The sequence below is a fragment of the Mirounga angustirostris genome, unplaced genomic scaffold, assembly GCF_029215605.1.
Source record: "Mirounga angustirostris isolate CCGP_5_RB_7025 unplaced genomic scaffold, mMirAng1.0.hap1 SCAF_16, whole genome shotgun sequence".
Classification (NCBI taxonomy): Eukaryota; Metazoa; Chordata; class Mammalia; order Carnivora; family Phocidae; genus Mirounga; species Mirounga angustirostris.
Genome location: NW_026991724.1, coordinates 14,253,226 through 14,270,927, shown reverse-complemented (window position 1 = coordinate 14,270,927; position 17,702 = coordinate 14,253,226). Strand labels below are relative to the sequence as shown.

The 17,702-nt window shown below is 45.1% G+C and overlaps 1 protein-coding gene across 1 annotated transcript in view; it reads left to right on the top strand.

The window, feature by feature from the left end:
• PMFBP1 (polyamine modulated factor 1 binding protein 1) overlaps window positions 1-17,436 on the top strand; it is a 44,202-nt gene extending 26,766 nt beyond the window's left edge. Inside the window, exons 7-20 of the mRNA XM_064581569.1 lie at window positions 256-382; window positions 486-643; window positions 2,072-2,312; window positions 4,309-4,498; window positions 4,662-4,815; window positions 5,813-5,980; window positions 6,249-6,386; window positions 10,605-10,769; window positions 11,542-11,709; window positions 12,014-12,181; window positions 13,004-13,107; window positions 13,650-13,724; window positions 15,933-16,171; window positions 17,357-17,436. Of these exons, the coding sequence (XP_064437639.1) occupies window positions 256-382; window positions 486-643; window positions 2,072-2,312; window positions 4,309-4,498; window positions 4,662-4,815; window positions 5,813-5,980; window positions 6,249-6,386; window positions 10,605-10,769; window positions 11,542-11,709; window positions 12,014-12,181; window positions 13,004-13,107; window positions 13,650-13,724; window positions 15,933-16,171; window positions 17,357-17,436 (2,175 nt within the window). The remainder of the gene's footprint in view (window positions 1-255; window positions 383-485; window positions 644-2,071; window positions 2,313-4,308; window positions 4,499-4,661; window positions 4,816-5,812; window positions 5,981-6,248; window positions 6,387-10,604; window positions 10,770-11,541; window positions 11,710-12,013; window positions 12,182-13,003; window positions 13,108-13,649; window positions 13,725-15,932; window positions 16,172-17,356) is intronic.
• The last annotated feature ends 266 nt before the right edge of the window (window positions 17,437-17,702 follow it).

Below are 17,702 nucleotides of genomic sequence, written 5' to 3'. Positions count from 1 at the left end.
AGTGTACAATTCAGTGGCTTTTAAATAGTCACAAGGTTGGGCAACCATCCCCACTAATTCCAGAATATTTTCACTACTCCAAAAAGAAATCCTGGATGCATGAGCAATCATTCCCCCTCCTCCCCGCCTCAGCCCCTAGCACCTACTACTCCCCTCTCTGTCTCTCTGGATTTGCCAATTCCAGACATTCGGCATTTTAGAAAGCATTCTTCCCCCATGTCCTCATCCTGCCCTGTTCCTGTCTTACCTGCCCAGATACTGAAGCACTTGCAGGAGCAGAAAGACAGCCAGTGCCTGCATGTGGAGGAGTACCAGAACCTGGTGAAGGACTTGCGCATGGAGCTAGAGGCCGTGTCAGAGCAGAAGAAAAACATCATGAAGGGTAAACCAGGAGCAGGGGGCTGGGGGAGGGGGCAGCGGGGAGAGGCAGAAGGAAGCCGGAGCTCTCTTCTGAGCAAGGAGCACTCTGTCCCTTCCCGCCATAGACATGATGAAGCTGGAGCTGGACTTGCATGGGCTGCGGGAGGAGACATCTGCCCATATGGAGAGGAAGGATAAGGAGGTTGCCATCCTGCAACGGCGGCTGCAGGAGCTACAGATGCAGTTCACGGAGACCCAGAAGCTGGGCTTGAAGAAAGACAAGGTAGGACAAGAGAAGCTCTCTGGTTAGAACCTCCAACAGGACAGGTGTGAGGGCAGACCTTGGCCAGAGCTGGCCCTGCAGCTCTGCACCCACTGTGATTGCCTGGGCAACATCAACACATGAACAATGAGACTGCAGGTTCTTTAGGCCCAGAGGCAGTTCTGAGCACTTCTTTGGGACTTTTCATAGCACATAATAAATAAATAAAATACCCATTGTCCAAGGACCTTAATAGAGATGTTGACTCTATAAGAGGTTCTTCCCCAGCCCTGCAACGTAGAGAGTTTGGGACACACTTGCATTGTTCTTTTATGCTTTTGTTTATGCTTGATAGTGGAAAGAAATGCTTTAACTATTGTGTAGCCTTATTAAGAACTTCAAGTGAATGTCAATATATAAAATGACAAATATCTTATGAATATGCATATCCGGCAGTTTGAAAATATTAATGGAACTATGCCCTAGAAGATCTGTAGTTGCCAATATAAATCAACATCCTGGAAAAGCCTAGCAATGGAAGTAAGGACAGAAAGGTTGTAAAACCAATGCAAGTTTGTGTAGTCAGCACAGTTCCAACTCTACACTTTTATCAGAGATAGCAGAAATCATCCAACTGATTGACTGGCTGGTCATTCAGGCTCCCTATTTGAAGGTTCAGAGGGTATCCATTAGGAAAAATGGAAGTATCTGGAGAGATAACCACATGCCGCCAGGAGTCTGGCTGAGAAAATAGCTTTGAGTAATTCATATATTCATTCAACCAGTATTTTTGAGCTCCTGTGATAAGCCAAGCACCATTCTAGGCACTAAGAATATAATAACACATGCAACATTCCTACTCCCCTGGAGCTTACATTCTAGTACAGAGAGACAGACAATAAACAAATCACAAAACTAATATATAATGTAATGCCAGGTACTGATAAATTCCTCCAACAGTTTGGTAGCTGTTTCACACAGGGTGGTCATTTGGGCAGAGATTTGAATGAAGTGAGGGAGCTACCCAGGCAGAGGTCTTGAGGACAAATATTCCAAGCAGAGGGAGTAGCAAGTGCGAGCCCTCAGGTAGGAGTCTGCTTAGAATATTCCAGGAGACAAGCTGAAGCCAGGAGGGATACAGGTGGCAAGAGGTAAGGTCAGACCAGATCATGAGCATCCCAGCAGGTTGCTGTAAGGACAGTGGCCTTTTTGGAGCCAGTGGAGGGTTTTGAGGAAAGGCAGAACAAGATCTGACTTAGGTTTTCAGAGGCCCCCCTCTGGCTGCTGTGTTGGGAACGGCCTGACTTGAGGCAGGGAGCAGAGGTAGGAGACTATGTGATACCCAGGCAAGAGAAGCTAGTGGCTAGAGAGGGCTCAGGACAATCTGTACCTGGCTTCCCTGGGTCGCCGTTCAGGCGTTTATCAGCATTCACCCTTTGCTTTCTTTAGCTCCTCCAAGAGAAAGATGAAATGCTGCATGAGCTCGAGAAGGAACTGGCACAGGTTCAGAACAGCCTCATGAAAAAGGAGATGGAGTTGGAGAAGCAGCAACGAATGACAACAGAACTTGAAATCACCCTCCAGGAGGTGAAGCAGGATAAGTCCAGGGCAGAGTGTGGGGCCCTGCGAGCTGAAATCCAGAAGCTGAAGGACTGTCTCGAAGATGCCCAACAGCAGCAGAAGCTGGCCGGTGAGGCCCCCGGCAGACAGGAGTCCCCACTACACTTCAAACCCTCAGGGCTAGAGCATTCCCCCCTCTTTCTCTGAATGGCCACTTCCTGCTCCTTTCCCCACTCCTCTCTCCAGACCTTCTCCTGATCTCATGGCACATCTCACAGGGATCACAATGCCCTCGTGAGCTCCTTCACTCACCCCTAACTGGGAAGGTGAACTGCTGAACGCACACGCCCGCTGTTTTCCCAGCAGCCTTCACTGAAGTTCACCTTTCCCCATCACAGGGAGGACAGGGCTCAGTACTTTGCTTCTGTGCACTGTGTTCCTCCCCATCTTCTCCAGAACCTTCGTCACACAATTTACTCTTCCCTCCCTTAGACACCTTCTCTCCTCTTCGTTGCTTCCCAACACATTCTTTTCTGTGCAGCCTGCGCTGCGGATCATGTCCTTGCTCCTCTGCTGAAATTGATTTCTCAGAGGTCACCGATAACTTCTTGCCCTGGGCATGGACTTTCCCTTGGGGGGATGAAAACGATCAGAAATTAGGTACTGGTAATGGTTGCATACCTTTGTGAGTATTGCAGAAACCACTGACCTGTATGCTTTAAAGGGTTAAATGTTATGTTAGGTGAGTGACATATCAGTTTGGGAGGGAAGGTCCATACTGTGGCCTCCTTCCCCACCCTCCTTTAACTGTGTGTGTCTGGATGTGTTGTTGGCCTCCCACACTCAACAATTGTTTCCCATTTTAGAGATGTAACAGGTCCCTTCTTCTTTCACAAATCTCATCGTTTCCTCTTTTCCCTCCTTCTCTGACAGTAGTCATCCCTCCCTTAAACTCTGCCCTCCCCCCCTCTACTCTCTTTCTCAGCACAACTCCAAAACCTAGAGCCCCAGCCCTGACTTGGCACCTGTGGTCACTCCTGTCTTTAGAGAGTAGCTCCGCCTGGGCAACCCACCTTCCCCTCTAACTCAGCATTCCCCAAACTGAACTTTCTCTTCCCTGCTTAGAAAAGAAATTCCTCCTCCTTCTTCCAAGGTATATCATTATTTCTGCAGTGACACCATCCTTCTTCCAGTATCCCAGGCTGAAAAATGGAGACAAGGGTGATATTTAAAACAGAAACAATAGTTGAAACTTTAGGATATAGGAACATATTTGGTGTGGAGAAACTCCAGTAAGCAACTTATCTGATGTTTCTCCCTTTATACCCAGTAGGGGAAAGGGTAGGAACTAAAAGGATATTGGAGGAAGTCTTTCTCCATTTAATACATTCCAATTTTCCTAAAATACTCTTTATGCCAGGTCTCTGCTCAAGAACCCACTAAATTAACTCTGAACATTTCTCTCTGGCTTTCAAAATCCTCCAAAACCCCCTCCTATCCATGCACTCACTCAGCGGTCTCCCAGCACTCCTTCCCATTTTCCTTTACAGTCAAACCAATCTCTTCCCATCCTCTTCCCACTTGCCTCTCCCATTCCATTCCTATGCATTTGCTCTAACATTCCCCCCATCTGGAATTCCCTTCCTCCTCCTTTTTCTCAGGCCCAGCGCCATCTCTGTTCCTCCGTAAGTCCATCCCCAACTGTTCTCACCCACATTGACCTTGCTTCACAAGAGTTCACTGTGAGTGTACACTTCACATGACTGTGTTCTCTATGTCATGTGGGCCACTTATGTCTCCCTCGCAAGACTCTAAACTCCGTTAGGGTCAGGATTTGTCCCTATCGACAGGATGAGTCACGTAAGAGATACTGAGCAATTTATATTGATTTGTTTAACTTTAGTCCAGAAGCAGTCCACGACTCAGGGATAGCTGAAGACAGATCATTTAACAGGGCTCCTTAGGAGTGATAATGAGATGGAGAGAAAAGAGAAAAGGTTGGAAATTGAAGTAGGTCACAAAATGAAGGAACAGACTTTTTAACTGGTCTTCTTTGAGAGTCTGATCTTCACACATACCCCCTTCTCCCATGCACATGTGCCTGACTTGTCTGCTGGGTTCCACAGCTCAGCAAGCTGCCCAGTACAAAGAAGAGACCCTTCTGGCAAAGAGTAACCTGGAGGATGCACAGAGGAAACTGCAAAGCTACCTTTTCCTGGAGAAGCAGAAGACGGAGACCATTCAGGAGCTGCAGAGAGAGCTTCAGAAGCTGCAGAAGGATTCCTTGATGGCTGGAGAGGAACTCGCACCCAACAGGTACTACCGTGTTACCTCCAGAGAGAGGCTCTGTCTCTGGTGAGCCAGTCTGGACACGGCAGCAGCTGCCTGGGAATGAGATAACAAGCCCCATGCAGCCGGCTAACCATCTGCCAACACAGACACCAGAGTCTGTCTTCCTGTTGTTGCCATTTTGCTTTAGGAAGCGGATAGAGGAGCTGACATTAGAACTCTCTGAGACCCGGAGGAAGCTTGAAAGTTCAGAAAAGGAAAAGAGGCAGTTTCAGAAGACAACGACTGAACAGGATATGAAGCTGAATGAACTGCTAGATCGTCTAAAACTCCTTCAACACCAGGTATAAAGGGCAAGTACGCTGCCAGCCCAAGCATCTGCTCTACTTGAGATTAAATATATTAGTCTTTATTTGGGAAGATGCCACCCCCAATCCATTCAAACTAATTGTCCAGAATTTGTGTTAGAATGCTAAGCCAGCCTATCAGCTCTGATTCCCATGACCGATAATAAGCATTTTCAAGGGCTAAGCTTAAAAACAGCCAGAGGACAATGCTGGGGTTTTTTTATAGGATTCGAAACCTATCCTTGTAGGTCATTTTAAAGTCTTTGATCTCTGAATTATTCTTTTTGTGCTTTTCTAAGATTTTTTTAAAATTTATTCAAAGAGCTTTTTATGTGGAAATATTTGGTAAGTGGGAGAGAAGGTTTATGCTGTGGGAAGGTTGGTATATCTAATTAGACAAAAAAAAATATTGCTGAACATCTGAGGAAACTTTTTTTATTATCTATGCTAAAAAACCCAGGAGTTGCCCTCATATTTATCTCAGCCATTTTCTTTGTCTGGGGGCGTGGGTGTTGTTTTGTTTTTTCAAAAATATACAGCCTAAGACTGTCTTTCAGGACAGTGTTTTTAAAAAAAGAAAGAAAGAGGGCGCCTGGGTGGCTCAGATGGTTAAGCGTCTGCCTTCGGCTCAGGTCATGATCCCAGGGTCCTGGGATCAAGTCCCGCATCGGGCTCTCTGCTCCTTGGGAGCCTGCTTCTCCCTCTGCCTCTCTCTCTCTGTCTCTCATGAATAAATAAATAAAATCTTAAAAAAAAAAAAAAAGGAAAGAAAGAAAGAAAAAGAAAAACAGGGTTTATTTATTTATTTATGTGAGAGAGCAAGCACAAGTGGGGGCAGGAGCCAAGGGAGAGGGAGAAGCAGGCTCCCTGCAGAGCAGGGAGCCGGATGTGGGCTTGATTCCAGGACCCCAGGATCATGACCTGAGCCGAAGGCAGACTCTTAGCTGACTGAGCCACCCAGGTGCCCTCTTTCAGGCCAGTCTTTATTTCTCAGCACAGAGAGCAAGCCTCCGCCAAAAGCAGTCTAACAGAGGAGCTTCAGGAGGTTACAAGATTACTGGAGGAGAAACGGGAGCAGTTGAAAAAGAGCAAAGAACAGGAGAAATTGCTGGAGCAAGAGCTTGAGACATTCCGACAGGAGGAAAAAAAGAAAGAAAAAATGGTGAGAAGGAGAGTCCAGAAGAGCTGGGTTCATGAATCCAGGGCAAGGCTTGAGCCCCACTGAGCCTGGCAGGATACAGAGGCCGTGGGGCCTCAAACCTTAGGAGAGAAGGGAGGGAAGGTAAGAAAGGCAAGTGAGCAGGAGAGAGAAGGCCCAAGACACCACAGGCTGCAGCATGGAGTTGTGTGCATGGGCAGGAGGAGCAGGCTTCTATGGGAGCCTGAGGTAACACCTCTTTTCTGGGCTTTGTTCCCTTATGGGGGAGCAGACAAAGGAAAATTTGAGGATGTTGGAGGAGGAAAATGAGACTGTCAAAGCACAGTTGATGCAATGTTCCGCGCAGCTGGAGTCCTCTCTCAGCAAACAAAACGCCTCCCAGCAAGTCATCCAAGAGCTAAATAATGAGGTGAGTTGACAGAAACCCTGAGGGAGTGAGAAACTTGAACCCTGGGACCCTTGACCTGAAATCAGTACTTATCTCTCCTCCACCACAGAAATGCAGCTAAATGCCCAGCCCACGTGCATCCTGTGGTGCCTCTAACTCCACTTCTCTCCTTGAAGTGGGGGTAACCCTCCCGCACCCGCTTGCTCAGCCAAAGAAACATTTCTTCCACTTGTGGAAGGTCTTATGTAATATCTGCTGGAGCGCCCAAACTTCCTGGGCTTTGGCAGCAATATTCCACAGCACCATTTCAGACAAGACTTGAGTAAGTCCACTGTTGGGGCAATTGGCTAGGGAACACTACCAAAAATGGTGCCAAAGCACAAAAAAAGGGATGGAAAGGGAGACAGCTATTTATCATTACACAAATAAAGATGACAGAAAAGAGTAAATGGCAGCTAACAAATACAGGCACCATGCTTGAAGTCAGTCATCATTTATTGACTGTCTACTTATGTCCTTCACATGCCTTCCATCTGCTTGACTCCCAACAAGTTAGAGATTACTATGATCCTCATTTTACAGAGAAAAGGAAGGCTGGGGCTCAAGGTAACTGATCAGTAAGTGATGAGATGGACCACTGTTTGCACCTGGATCATCTAGCTCACACCTAACCTCTTTCCCCTTCATCATGAACAGCAGTACTTTCCCTAACTGAATATATTTCATCCTTCTTCAGGAAACAAATATAGCATCTTGATAGGTGGTCTCTTGGGTTACAAATGAAAGACAAAGCAGCTCTGATTCCTTGGTAATCTAAGAAGAAAAAAATGTTAGTCTTAAAATATTGTGGACTATGCAAAGTATAAGAACAGCACTGCCCAGTGGAACTTTCTGTGATGATGGAAAAGTCTATATGAGAGCTCTCTAATATACAATATCTACTAGCCATATGAGGCTGTTGACTGCTTGGAATATGGCTTTGTATGACTAAGGAACTGAATTTTTAATTTTAATATTAACTAATTTTAGTTTCATTTAAATGTATATAGCCTCATGTGCCTAGCGGCTACCATATTAGATAGCACAGAAACTGACATTTCTGGGGTTTTGTCCTCCCACGATATAAATCTCTCCTTTGCTGTGGTTCAGAGTTAAGGTCTGAGTCACTGAGACCCCCAAGGAACCTCCCTGAATATAAGGGATATTACCTTAGTATTTAATATGGACCTATTATCATGTTTGCCAAAAGAAAGATAGCCATGTAAATGTGGAAGCAAAAGCATTCATTTCAGAATTCATTGATGGAAATCAGGAGACTAGAGGGGGTTTTTTGTGTGTATAAGCATGTTCAACTTTTTAAACGCATACCTCGTATATAGTAGATGTATTAAATTCAGTTGAAACAGTCATTAGAAAGAGACTTAGTTTTGCATTCTAAAATGCATTTTCTTTCATCAGTATTCCATATTTCAGTTTTTAAAGTTACCATCTGAAAGCAATAGATCTTGAGATTTTTTTCATCTCTGATTCGAGGACATTTTTCCACTACATTTTATAATTAATTACTGTTAATAAGAAAGCTAATTTATTTTACATACTTATTCTGTATTTGGACTTCTTCTTGAACTCACTTCTAAGCAGTAATAGTTTTTCAGTTGCTTCTCATGGATTTTCTAGGTAGATGATTATATCATTTGCAAGCAACAACAGTTCTCTAAACCTTTGTAATATTTATCCTTTTTTTTTTTTTTTTTTGCCTTATTGCATTGGACAGTACCTACAGTTTGGTGTTTAACAGTAGCATCCTTTTCTTGCTTTTAACATTAATAGAATACAACTGTTTTGGTATGATGTTCTTTGTAATATGGTGAATAAAATTAATTAATTGATCCTTATTTTGGCCCATCCTTGTGTTCCCAGTATGAGTCCCGGCGGTGCATCATGTATTACTCTTTTAAAACAATACTTGGAATGTTCTAGGAAGTAAAATAAGGCCAGTATAACTGGAGTGTAGTAATCAAGGAGGATATTGGTATAGGATGAGAGTAGAGAGATAGGTAGGGGTAGACATTGTGGCCTCTGTTAAGCAATTTAGGGTTTTATTCTAGGAGCAATGAAAAGACATTGATGAAATTTCCTTAAAGGGGCTGGAGAGGTGATTTGAGCTAAGTTTTAAAAATATAACTCTGGCTAATATGTGGAAATTTATTGCAGAGAGGGGTAGGTATGGAAATGAGGGATCCAGTTAGGAGACTATTGCCATTCAAGCTAGCGTGGCATCAGTGAAGACAGAATGAGCAAATTCATGATGTGTTTTGGCAGCAGAATTGACCAAACTAATGATGGACTGAATGTGAGAGGAAGCAAGGAATCAAGGATGACTTAATGAAACCCACCTTTAAAACCATCTAGGCTTAATGCTTTTGGTGAGGGAGACAGTACATCTTTATGAGAACTTTTATTAAAACTCCTTGATTGTATAATTTACATATATCTATATACAGGTTTTCAGTATCTTTCTCCAAGCTAAACCACTGATGTTAGAGAAATTTAAAATAAAGCCTCCAAACTCCAATGGACTTTTAGTTCATAACAGTCTTCCCAACTTACCCCTTTTCTCCTTAAAAAAACATACCCCTCCTTTCTTCCCCAGATTTCCCTGTGGTTTTGCCACAGCTTCTTTGTCCCAGATTGCAATTCACTTTCATTCCCAAATAAACCCATCTTTTGCTGGTAATTTTTTTTTTTTTGCTGGTAATTTTTAAAAAATAAAAACAATAAATAATACAAATGATAAATAATATATATCTATTACATATAAATAAATAATACAAAATCAATTAATTAAGCTTCTGTGATTTATGTCACCACCTTTCTTTTTGTTATCTCGCCTCTGTGATGACATTTCCTGATTTGGCCACCAATTATCAAGAGCTTAGTGAGTTACAGTTTCTTCAGTGATTCCCCTGGTTTATTGGGCAGACCAGTTGACTCCATGTTTTCAGAAGTCCCCAAAAAAGATGCATTTCTTTTTCCAGAAGACCAAATTATTTTATCTTTAGGAATGGTTTCATTTCTGGGACATGTAAATATAGGGTCAGCAGTCCAATCTAACACTTCTCATCTCACCAGTTCTTAGAGTTCAGGATACTCAAAATTCCATCTGAAAAAATAATAAACTTCAAGCACGGAGCTGTTACTGAAGAAAACCCAATGGAGTATGTTTCTATGTGGATGGGGGTGTATTAAAATATCAAAGAACAGATAAACTACCAAAGAACAGAAGTTGGGCATGTGAATTTCTAAGGTCTCCCTTCTGCTTCCAGATTTGGAAGTAGATCTCTGCCCTGTACTTAAAAGTATTTAATAACATGGCTAGTTACTTAGCATGTTCATGACCGTATTCACAGCTAGGTAGTAATTTATACCTTACTAAGCCCTTTTTACAAACTATATAATCTTATTTGATCATCACCAAAACTCTATGAAACAGATGAAAGTAACTGGCTTGCAGAAGAGGAAACTGAGGCTCAGAGAGATTAAGTAAATGACAGAACCACAACCTCTAACTCCAGATCTCAATTCCTTTTAACTATAGCATGAGTACATACTCATTACTAAGTTTAAGACACAGACTTCAGTTTTTAAACATGCTTTACCAGAACCACATGTTCAGTGCATCCCTAATTCCAAACATTGCCATACAAAATATTTCATTCAGTCAAAAACAATGATTTAGTATTTACTGAGCACATATTATATGCCATGCCCTGAGCTATAGGCAGTGGGGATACAACAATGAAGGAAGTAAACACAGTCCTGCTTTCATGGTGCAAGTCTAGTGGATTATGTCAGGAACTAAGAAAGGCATAAAATGTACAAATGAAATGTTGTATCATGGTTCCTAAACTAGAACTGAATTCCAGATCTTTATTAAAGACTACAGAGTCTGTGAAAGGGATTATTCATGTACTTGATACATCATGGCCCAGTACTGCCAGTACTCCTTGTTTGCGGGGGACCTGCTAACTTAGAAGGGGAAGTGTGAGGAGAGGGGTGCAGAAGAGCCTGGAAAGGCAGCTGTTCTTTTTATAACAGTGAGGGGAGGGTGGGGGCCTTATCACAGACTGCTCTGTCTGTTAGTACAGAGGGAAGAGCCCAGCTCTTGTCCATTTCCTGTAGACACAGAGGATACCTCTGTAGGTATGAACCTTGATAGTGATGTTCCCCCTCCTAAAGCTAGTCCTTCAGAAGGAGGCCTTAGAGAGTCTGCAGGTCCAGCTGGAGAAGGCTGTGCAGAAGGAGAAGCAATATCTCCAGACCATGGTCAGTAAAGAAGCCTATGAGGAATTGTCCCGAAAGTCAATCGCCTGCCAAGATGACCTGACACAAACTCTCGAGAAGGTAAGCCATACCCTCTCATCTCCAGGGCTTTTTGGGGCAAAGAAATGTCCGAGTAGGGCGCCTGGGTGGCTCAGTTGGTTAAGCGACTGCCTTCGGCTCAGGTCATGATCCTGGAGTCCCAGGATCGAGTCCCACATCGGGCTCCCTGCTCAGCAGGGAGTCTGCTTCTCCCTCTGACCCTCCTCCCTCTCGTGCTCTCTCTCATTCTCTCTCTCGCAAAAAAAAAATAAAATAAATAAATAAATAAATAAAAATTAAAATTAAAAAAAAAAAAAAAAGAAATGTCCCAGTAGCTCGAGAAGTGCAAGAGTCAATCCCCTGCACAACTGGCTATCACCAGGACCATCTGCATCCTGAGCTAGGATGTCCTTCCAGGGAAGGCCTGCCTCCTCACAGTGAGGCTTTTTTGGGGTGGGAGAAAGGGATCACAAAGAACGAGGCCAAATCTAACGAGTCTTTCTGCCCACAGGTGATCCAGGGGCAAAGTTTTCCCAAAACCTAAGTTGTCTGGGCAATTTGTGCCCCACTCAGTGCTGATCATGCCTAGCTGATCAGAGAACTGGAAAAAGAGGAAATGGGGTAGGGGAGCGAAGATGTAGAAAATCAACCACTGTCACTTCCCACCCCTCCCTGGGACACTAGGCAAGTGACCAGGTGTCTGCTACCCTGAGCAGAGGATGGGGAGGGACTGGAACCCTTCTCCATTCAGCACTCAATAGAATGGGCCAAAGAACTGTGACAGCCATTCTTATCCCCTTTGTCTTTATGGAAGCTCAATCATACGACCTCAGAGACCAAGAGCCTGCACCGAACTTTGGCACAGGCCCAAGAGAGGAAAGTTCAGCTGGAAGATGAAATCATTGCTTACGAGGAGAGGATGAAAAAGCTCAACATGGAATTAAAAAAACTGCAGGGCTTCCAACAGCAGAGCGAGCTAGAGGTGAGGAGCAGCCAGGAGCTCAGGCTATCTTCCTGTTCCAGGTCCCCAGGGTCTCTCTCTTCTTGCCCCTGTGCTCTTTAGTACAGAGCCATTCCCTTTGGCTAACGGGTTCTCCATTTGCTGGCTCAGGGAGCTTCAGGCAAAGCGGCCAGGGGCGCCCTCTGCTGGTATTGGCAGTAAAATGCCCCCTAAGGAGTCTCTCAAAGCCTAGAAAGCGCCTTCCTGCCTTGTCACAGAGGCCCTGGGCTCAGGGCGGCCAGCCCGCCAGCCGGGGTCTCCCTCCTCACTTTGCGCCCCTGAGCAGGTTCAAGCCTTCGACAAGAAGCTGGAGGAGATGAGCAACCAAGTGTTGCAGTGGCAGAAGCAGCACCAGAGTGACCTCAAGATGCTGGCAGCTAAAGAGGAGCAGCTCCGTGCCTTCCAGGAGGAAATGGCCGCCCTGAAAGAGAACCTCCTGGCAGATGAGAAGGAGGTGGGCACTCCTCAGCTTCCGGTCACTTCCTCCCAGACCCTCCCAGCACATCCACCACCACCTGGATACTAGACCAAGCTTGGTGGGGGAGGGGGTGCCTAAGAGCAAGGAAAGGACACCCCCAGCCCACTCTATTCAGTACAAAGTAGGGTCTGGGTGCGCTAAGGCCCACAGCAGTTGTCTCAACCCAACTGTCTTCCTGTGCCTTCATTGATAGAGATAGTGAGCGAACAAAGGCCCATTCCAGAGAAGAGAGTGCCATCTCCCTGTCAGGAATACCAGCCATCCCTGACTTAGATAACCCCCTGGGCAGTCCTCCTCCAGAGCCCATCCTGACATTTTCACTTACCCTGCAGTAGAATCTGCTAAGAGATCTTTGAGCATGCCTTATGCCCCGGTCCCTGAGCAGTGAAGTTCATGGCAGGATCTCTTGATGTAGCCACAGGACCTTTGCTTGCATTAGAAAAAAAGGCATCCATTCCTCAAGGTATTTTTTTCTTCCATCTGTTAAAAAATTGGCTTAACATATTGCTTTTTAAAAGCAAGATGTTTTAATGCCTTTGCACAAAAATCATTATTGTAAGTATACACATCTACTTTGTCTCTACTATAAACAGTGCCCTGCTCAGAGATGTCACCTTTGTGTGCATGCACTGCTGGAGGTAGAGATGCTGGCAGGTCCAACTCTGGCCTAGGGGTTGGTCAGCAGAACCAATGTTTCTTCTTCCAGGAAGAGACAAGAGACCTGATTTGGGAGTCGGGTGGTGACAGGCCTATGCTCCTCCCCCTCCCCAACCATCTCATTTTCTTCTTGTACCAAAGCCTGCCTGTGTGCCCCAGCGGTCTACGGCTAAAGACACCTGTAGGCTACGCCGAGAGAATGATCAGATTATGTCCAACATGGAGCAATGGGCAAAAGAGCAGAAGTAAGTAAGAAATTATAAAGTAAGGCAGGGTTCCAAGGCCTGGGCTGAGCTGAGAAACTGCACATGTGCCAAAGAATAGTGTCACATACACACGCACGCGCGCGCACACACACACACACACACACTGCCCTCTAGGGAAATGAATTCAGTAATAGCCCACATTCAAGAGCTGGGAATAAGATGGAGGGGCCTCAACTCTTCAGGCAGAATCAGGAAGACCTGCTGGCTTAGAAACAGAGCAGCTCCAAGATAAAAGGGATGCTTTGCTGTAGGTCAGATTTCCTCTCCCCAACCTGGAATCTGGCTTCCCTGCCTGGATCCCTTGAACTTACCTGAGATCACAGTGATTTTGCATAGTAATTGAGAATGGAAGTTTCCCTCAATTGCCAGGTGCTAGTGAGGCTCTAGCTCTGGGGAGTGGGTACTGAGCTGGAGTCTAGGGCTCAGCAGACACCTTGCTGAGAACACCAGCCTCCTAGCCATCCAACTCGTGCTCTTCCTCATGGGGGTCTGAGAACTTTCTCTTATGGATTTTATTACAGGATCGCCAATGAGAAACTAGGAAACAAGCTCCGTGAGCAGGTCAAATATATTGCCAAGCTGACTGGTGAAAAGGAGTAAGTCATCCCATACCACCTAGGCTGCTGTTGGGCCCTAAGGAGAAGGGTCAGCCATGAGCCAGGGCTGGCTTTATCATTAAATACATGCATCTGACCTCAGGGAAGGGCTGGGACTATTGAAAGATTCTGGGTCATGAATCTGCATTTATGTGACCTTGGGCGCATCACTGCACCTCTTTGGGCCTTCCCTCACCAACAATACAGAAAGGGGTTACTAGTCTCTATGCCCCTTCCCCCGTCACCTGCTGTGATTCTCAGGGAACAAAAATGCTAAGAAGGAAACAGGACCTGAAAGGCAGGGTAGAGGCTAAGCTGCTGTAACAAAGAGACCTCCAAAAGAAGGAACACAGAACATGAAAGGACCAACCCTAGGAGGTGGGGTTCCTCTGTCCCACGTGGTCATTTGGGGACCTAAGTTCCTTCACGTTGTTGTTCCACCCTCCCCTGTGACCATGCTTCATCCTCATGGTCAAAGGTGGGTCAGCAGACTGTGGTGTGGGAGGAGTGTTGGAAGTTTGGGAACAGAGATGAAAGTATGGATGTCTAAAACCGAGATTTCAGAGATGGTATAGTCACAGATAATGACAAGCTCTAGAGCAGTGGCTCCCAACCCTTTGGCAGGAAGCACTTAGAAAATAATCACATTTGTTTGGCACAGTGGAAGAATTTGGGATGAGTTGTTTGTGACAAAGTTGACCAACCAGTGGCTGCCCCAAGAGCTGAGGGTGTCCACATCTCAGCACACCTAGAACCCACTCATCAGCCCCAGGTGGAAAGCTCTGTTCTGAGCTGTGACCATAGGATGGTGGCTGAGTTTAAGGAGAGGACAAGATCATTGGAATATAGAAGTCAAGGAACTGAGAGGCTTGGATAGAATGTACAGGATGTTGAAGGCATTGGGAATGCTGACAGGAGTGGGCCAGAGAGAGTGGCAGAGAGCCAGAGAATGAGGGCATGGTGAGGACCCCACCTGCAGGCCCAGTGGCATATGGAGTGTGGCGATGACACAAGGAGCTCCAGTGGTGTCTTCAACACTGGCCAGGTTTACAGAGAGCAAGAGGGCAAAGCATGGGCCCAGCAAAGTTCAGAATGAATTCTTTGATTTCCCTCTAGAAAAGACCATGAAATTTTTCACTAGGACAAAAGCATTTTCTAAAAGGGATTAGCTGAAAGAGAAACTGTAAAAATCTGAAGGTAACAGAGCATTTCAGGCTTTTTCTTATGATGTGCCAAGTTCCAGGAAGTTCTGTTTCACAAAGAACTCATTCCTGAGTTTGAACCTATTTGAAGAAAAGCCATCTTTTAATAATAATAATAATAATAATAGTAATAATGACACAAATAATATTTATCTGTTACATGTGTGAAGCATTGTTCTAAGTGCTTTATATGTATTAATTTATTTAATCTTTACAAGAACTCATGAGTTCAGTACCATTAAAATCCCCATTTATGGATGAAGAAAGAGAGGAACCCAGAGACTAAATAACTTGCCCATGGCCTCAGGAAAAGTAAATGGCAGAACCAGAATTCCAACTTGGGAAGTCTGGTTCCAGAGCCCATGGCCACCCACTGCCCTCGACATTGGTTTGGAGAAATATGACCAGTTATGGAGCCACAGGAGATATGTTAAGTTCTTTCACCTCGCCTACATCACTGCTACCATTTCTTCATCCGTAAGATGGGGACAAGTTACTTACCCAAGCTCTCAACAGAGCTGGGATCCCCTGTGCTCTCAACCTTCCAGCAAAGGGAGGGGAAAGAACTTGGCTTTGGCATCAGAACCGGATGAGAGTGTTTCCCAGGCACAGCCGGGACAGCCCGGGCACATGGGATTGTTCATGACAGCCCTACAGCTCTTCAAATCAAATTCCTATCTTTTGTCAAACTGGAGCTTTATATGAAGTGCAGAAGGCAGATGAGACTCAACTGTCCCCATCTGACAGATATGAAAACAGGCCCTGAGTTGACATGACACAGAGGCTCAGAAGTACTGGTTTGGGGTCCACCCCAACCCTGGGCCTGGGCTTCTTCCAGGGGATACACATAGGCCTCCATTTCTATGGAACATGAGAGCACCAGCTCTGAAAGGGCTCGGATGTCCATGGCCCTCCTCCCTGGGGTGCCTTTATCTGCCCCTTCCAGTGGGAAACCAAGATACTGAAGCAGACCAAAGAACTCCTGTCCTTCCCTCTCCTTCCCTAGCCACCTCCACAATGTAATGGTCCATCTGCAGCAGGAAAACAAGAAACTGAAGACTGAGATAGAGGAGAAGAAGCTGAAAACTGGACACCCAAGGCTATACACCAAAGCCCTAGGCCCGAGCACGATGGAGCCCATACAGAGGGGAAAAGTTTGTGCCACCTTGGGCTTTAGGGGGACGACCCAGGACGTGAGCCAAAGAATGGACATCACCAAGTTTGTCGGGATACCCCACTGCTCAGGTATGTCTGCCATTTGTCTTTTGCTACTTACATGATGTCATCTTTCTTAGTCCCATGGTTCAAAAAAATAGCAACAGCCTGATATTATTTTTCAAGAAGAGATCACTGGATTGGGAATTCAATCCCCAAGTAGGAACTGGGGGACAGACCTTCTGTTTAGCCACTCTGGACCAGAGATCACTGTTTCCTCATATGTTGTGGGAACAGGTGAGTGAATTAAGACTTGTTCTGATCTAAGACTCTTTGATGATAGCCAAGTGCATCATATCTCAGACCTATCCCTTCCCCTGACCCAATCTCTTTTCGGGAGTGTGGGGACAAGAGGGGAACAGGTAGAATAAACATCTTCCTCCTATCATGTGTTCTGAAAACCCCACAAGAGCACCCTGATCCCCTGTACAGCATGGATCCATAGCTGCCTTTTCTATCATCTATAGACCCCATGTTACCCGAGAGGGAAGAAGTCACCCCACAACTGAGCTGCCCAGCCATGAGGAATCATCTCATTAATTTCTCCTCAAATCAAGACTGTCATTTCCTCCCTGTTCCCTCAGGTTCCTCATATTGCTAGAATCAGCACCTTGCCCTGGGCAGCATTTCCACGTACGTTTTTCAGAGGACAGTGATTTTCCGCCCCTCTCTCTTGACCTGGATCAGCTCTTACAGGAATGCATCAAGGTCCCTGCCTATTTTTCAAGATGCTAACATTTCATTGAGTTTTGTCCACTTTCTGCAGTTGGAGTGAGCATTGGAACCATACTACCATCTCCATACCCAAACTCTAAAATAAAGACATGAGCATAGCAGTCTCAGTGAGCTCTTGGCGTCTTGCAGACATCTCTGCCCCTTTCAGCCCCCTACAACATGTTCATCCCTGTTTTCTCTGGATTCTAAAAGACATAGTCTCTTTCACATATACGGACAGCTAAAATTCCCAAAGCAAGATTCTGGATTATCTGGATTAGTTTTTAAACCAGCAAGAGATAATTAGCTCCCCCTTTATTTTTTCCATCTATCTGGAATTTAAGAAAAAAAGTCTTAAAAACCTCAAAAAAGAAAGTAGTCCTGAGACCCACAAGAAAGGAAATGAGTGATGCATTTTCTGAGCGAAGGAGGGAGATAGCCATCTGCTTTCTTTCCGCCATATTACATTTCTCCTTTTAACAATTTTATTTTTCTCCCCAGCCAGCTCAATACAAGTAAAATTCCATTACAACAAACTCCAAGGACAGCTGAACTATTTTATTGTGGTAGGATTTTGTTAAACTGAATACATGTCTGGAATTTATATTCTTGGTCTGTAGGAAATTGAGAGAATTAGCTACTAAGGTAAAGTAAGGAAAAGAAATGAAAGAGTTTGTGTCTCAGGGTAGGGGGGCAGGAGAAGTGAAGAAACCCACTAGTTGGTAAGGATTCTTAAATACTCTTGCCTTCCTCCCCAGCCAGACAAAAGCTAAGACATGTTATATAGCATATCCCTGCCAGAACTTGGCGAGGGCAAATACTCAAAGTGCAGCATGGGGCAGGGGTG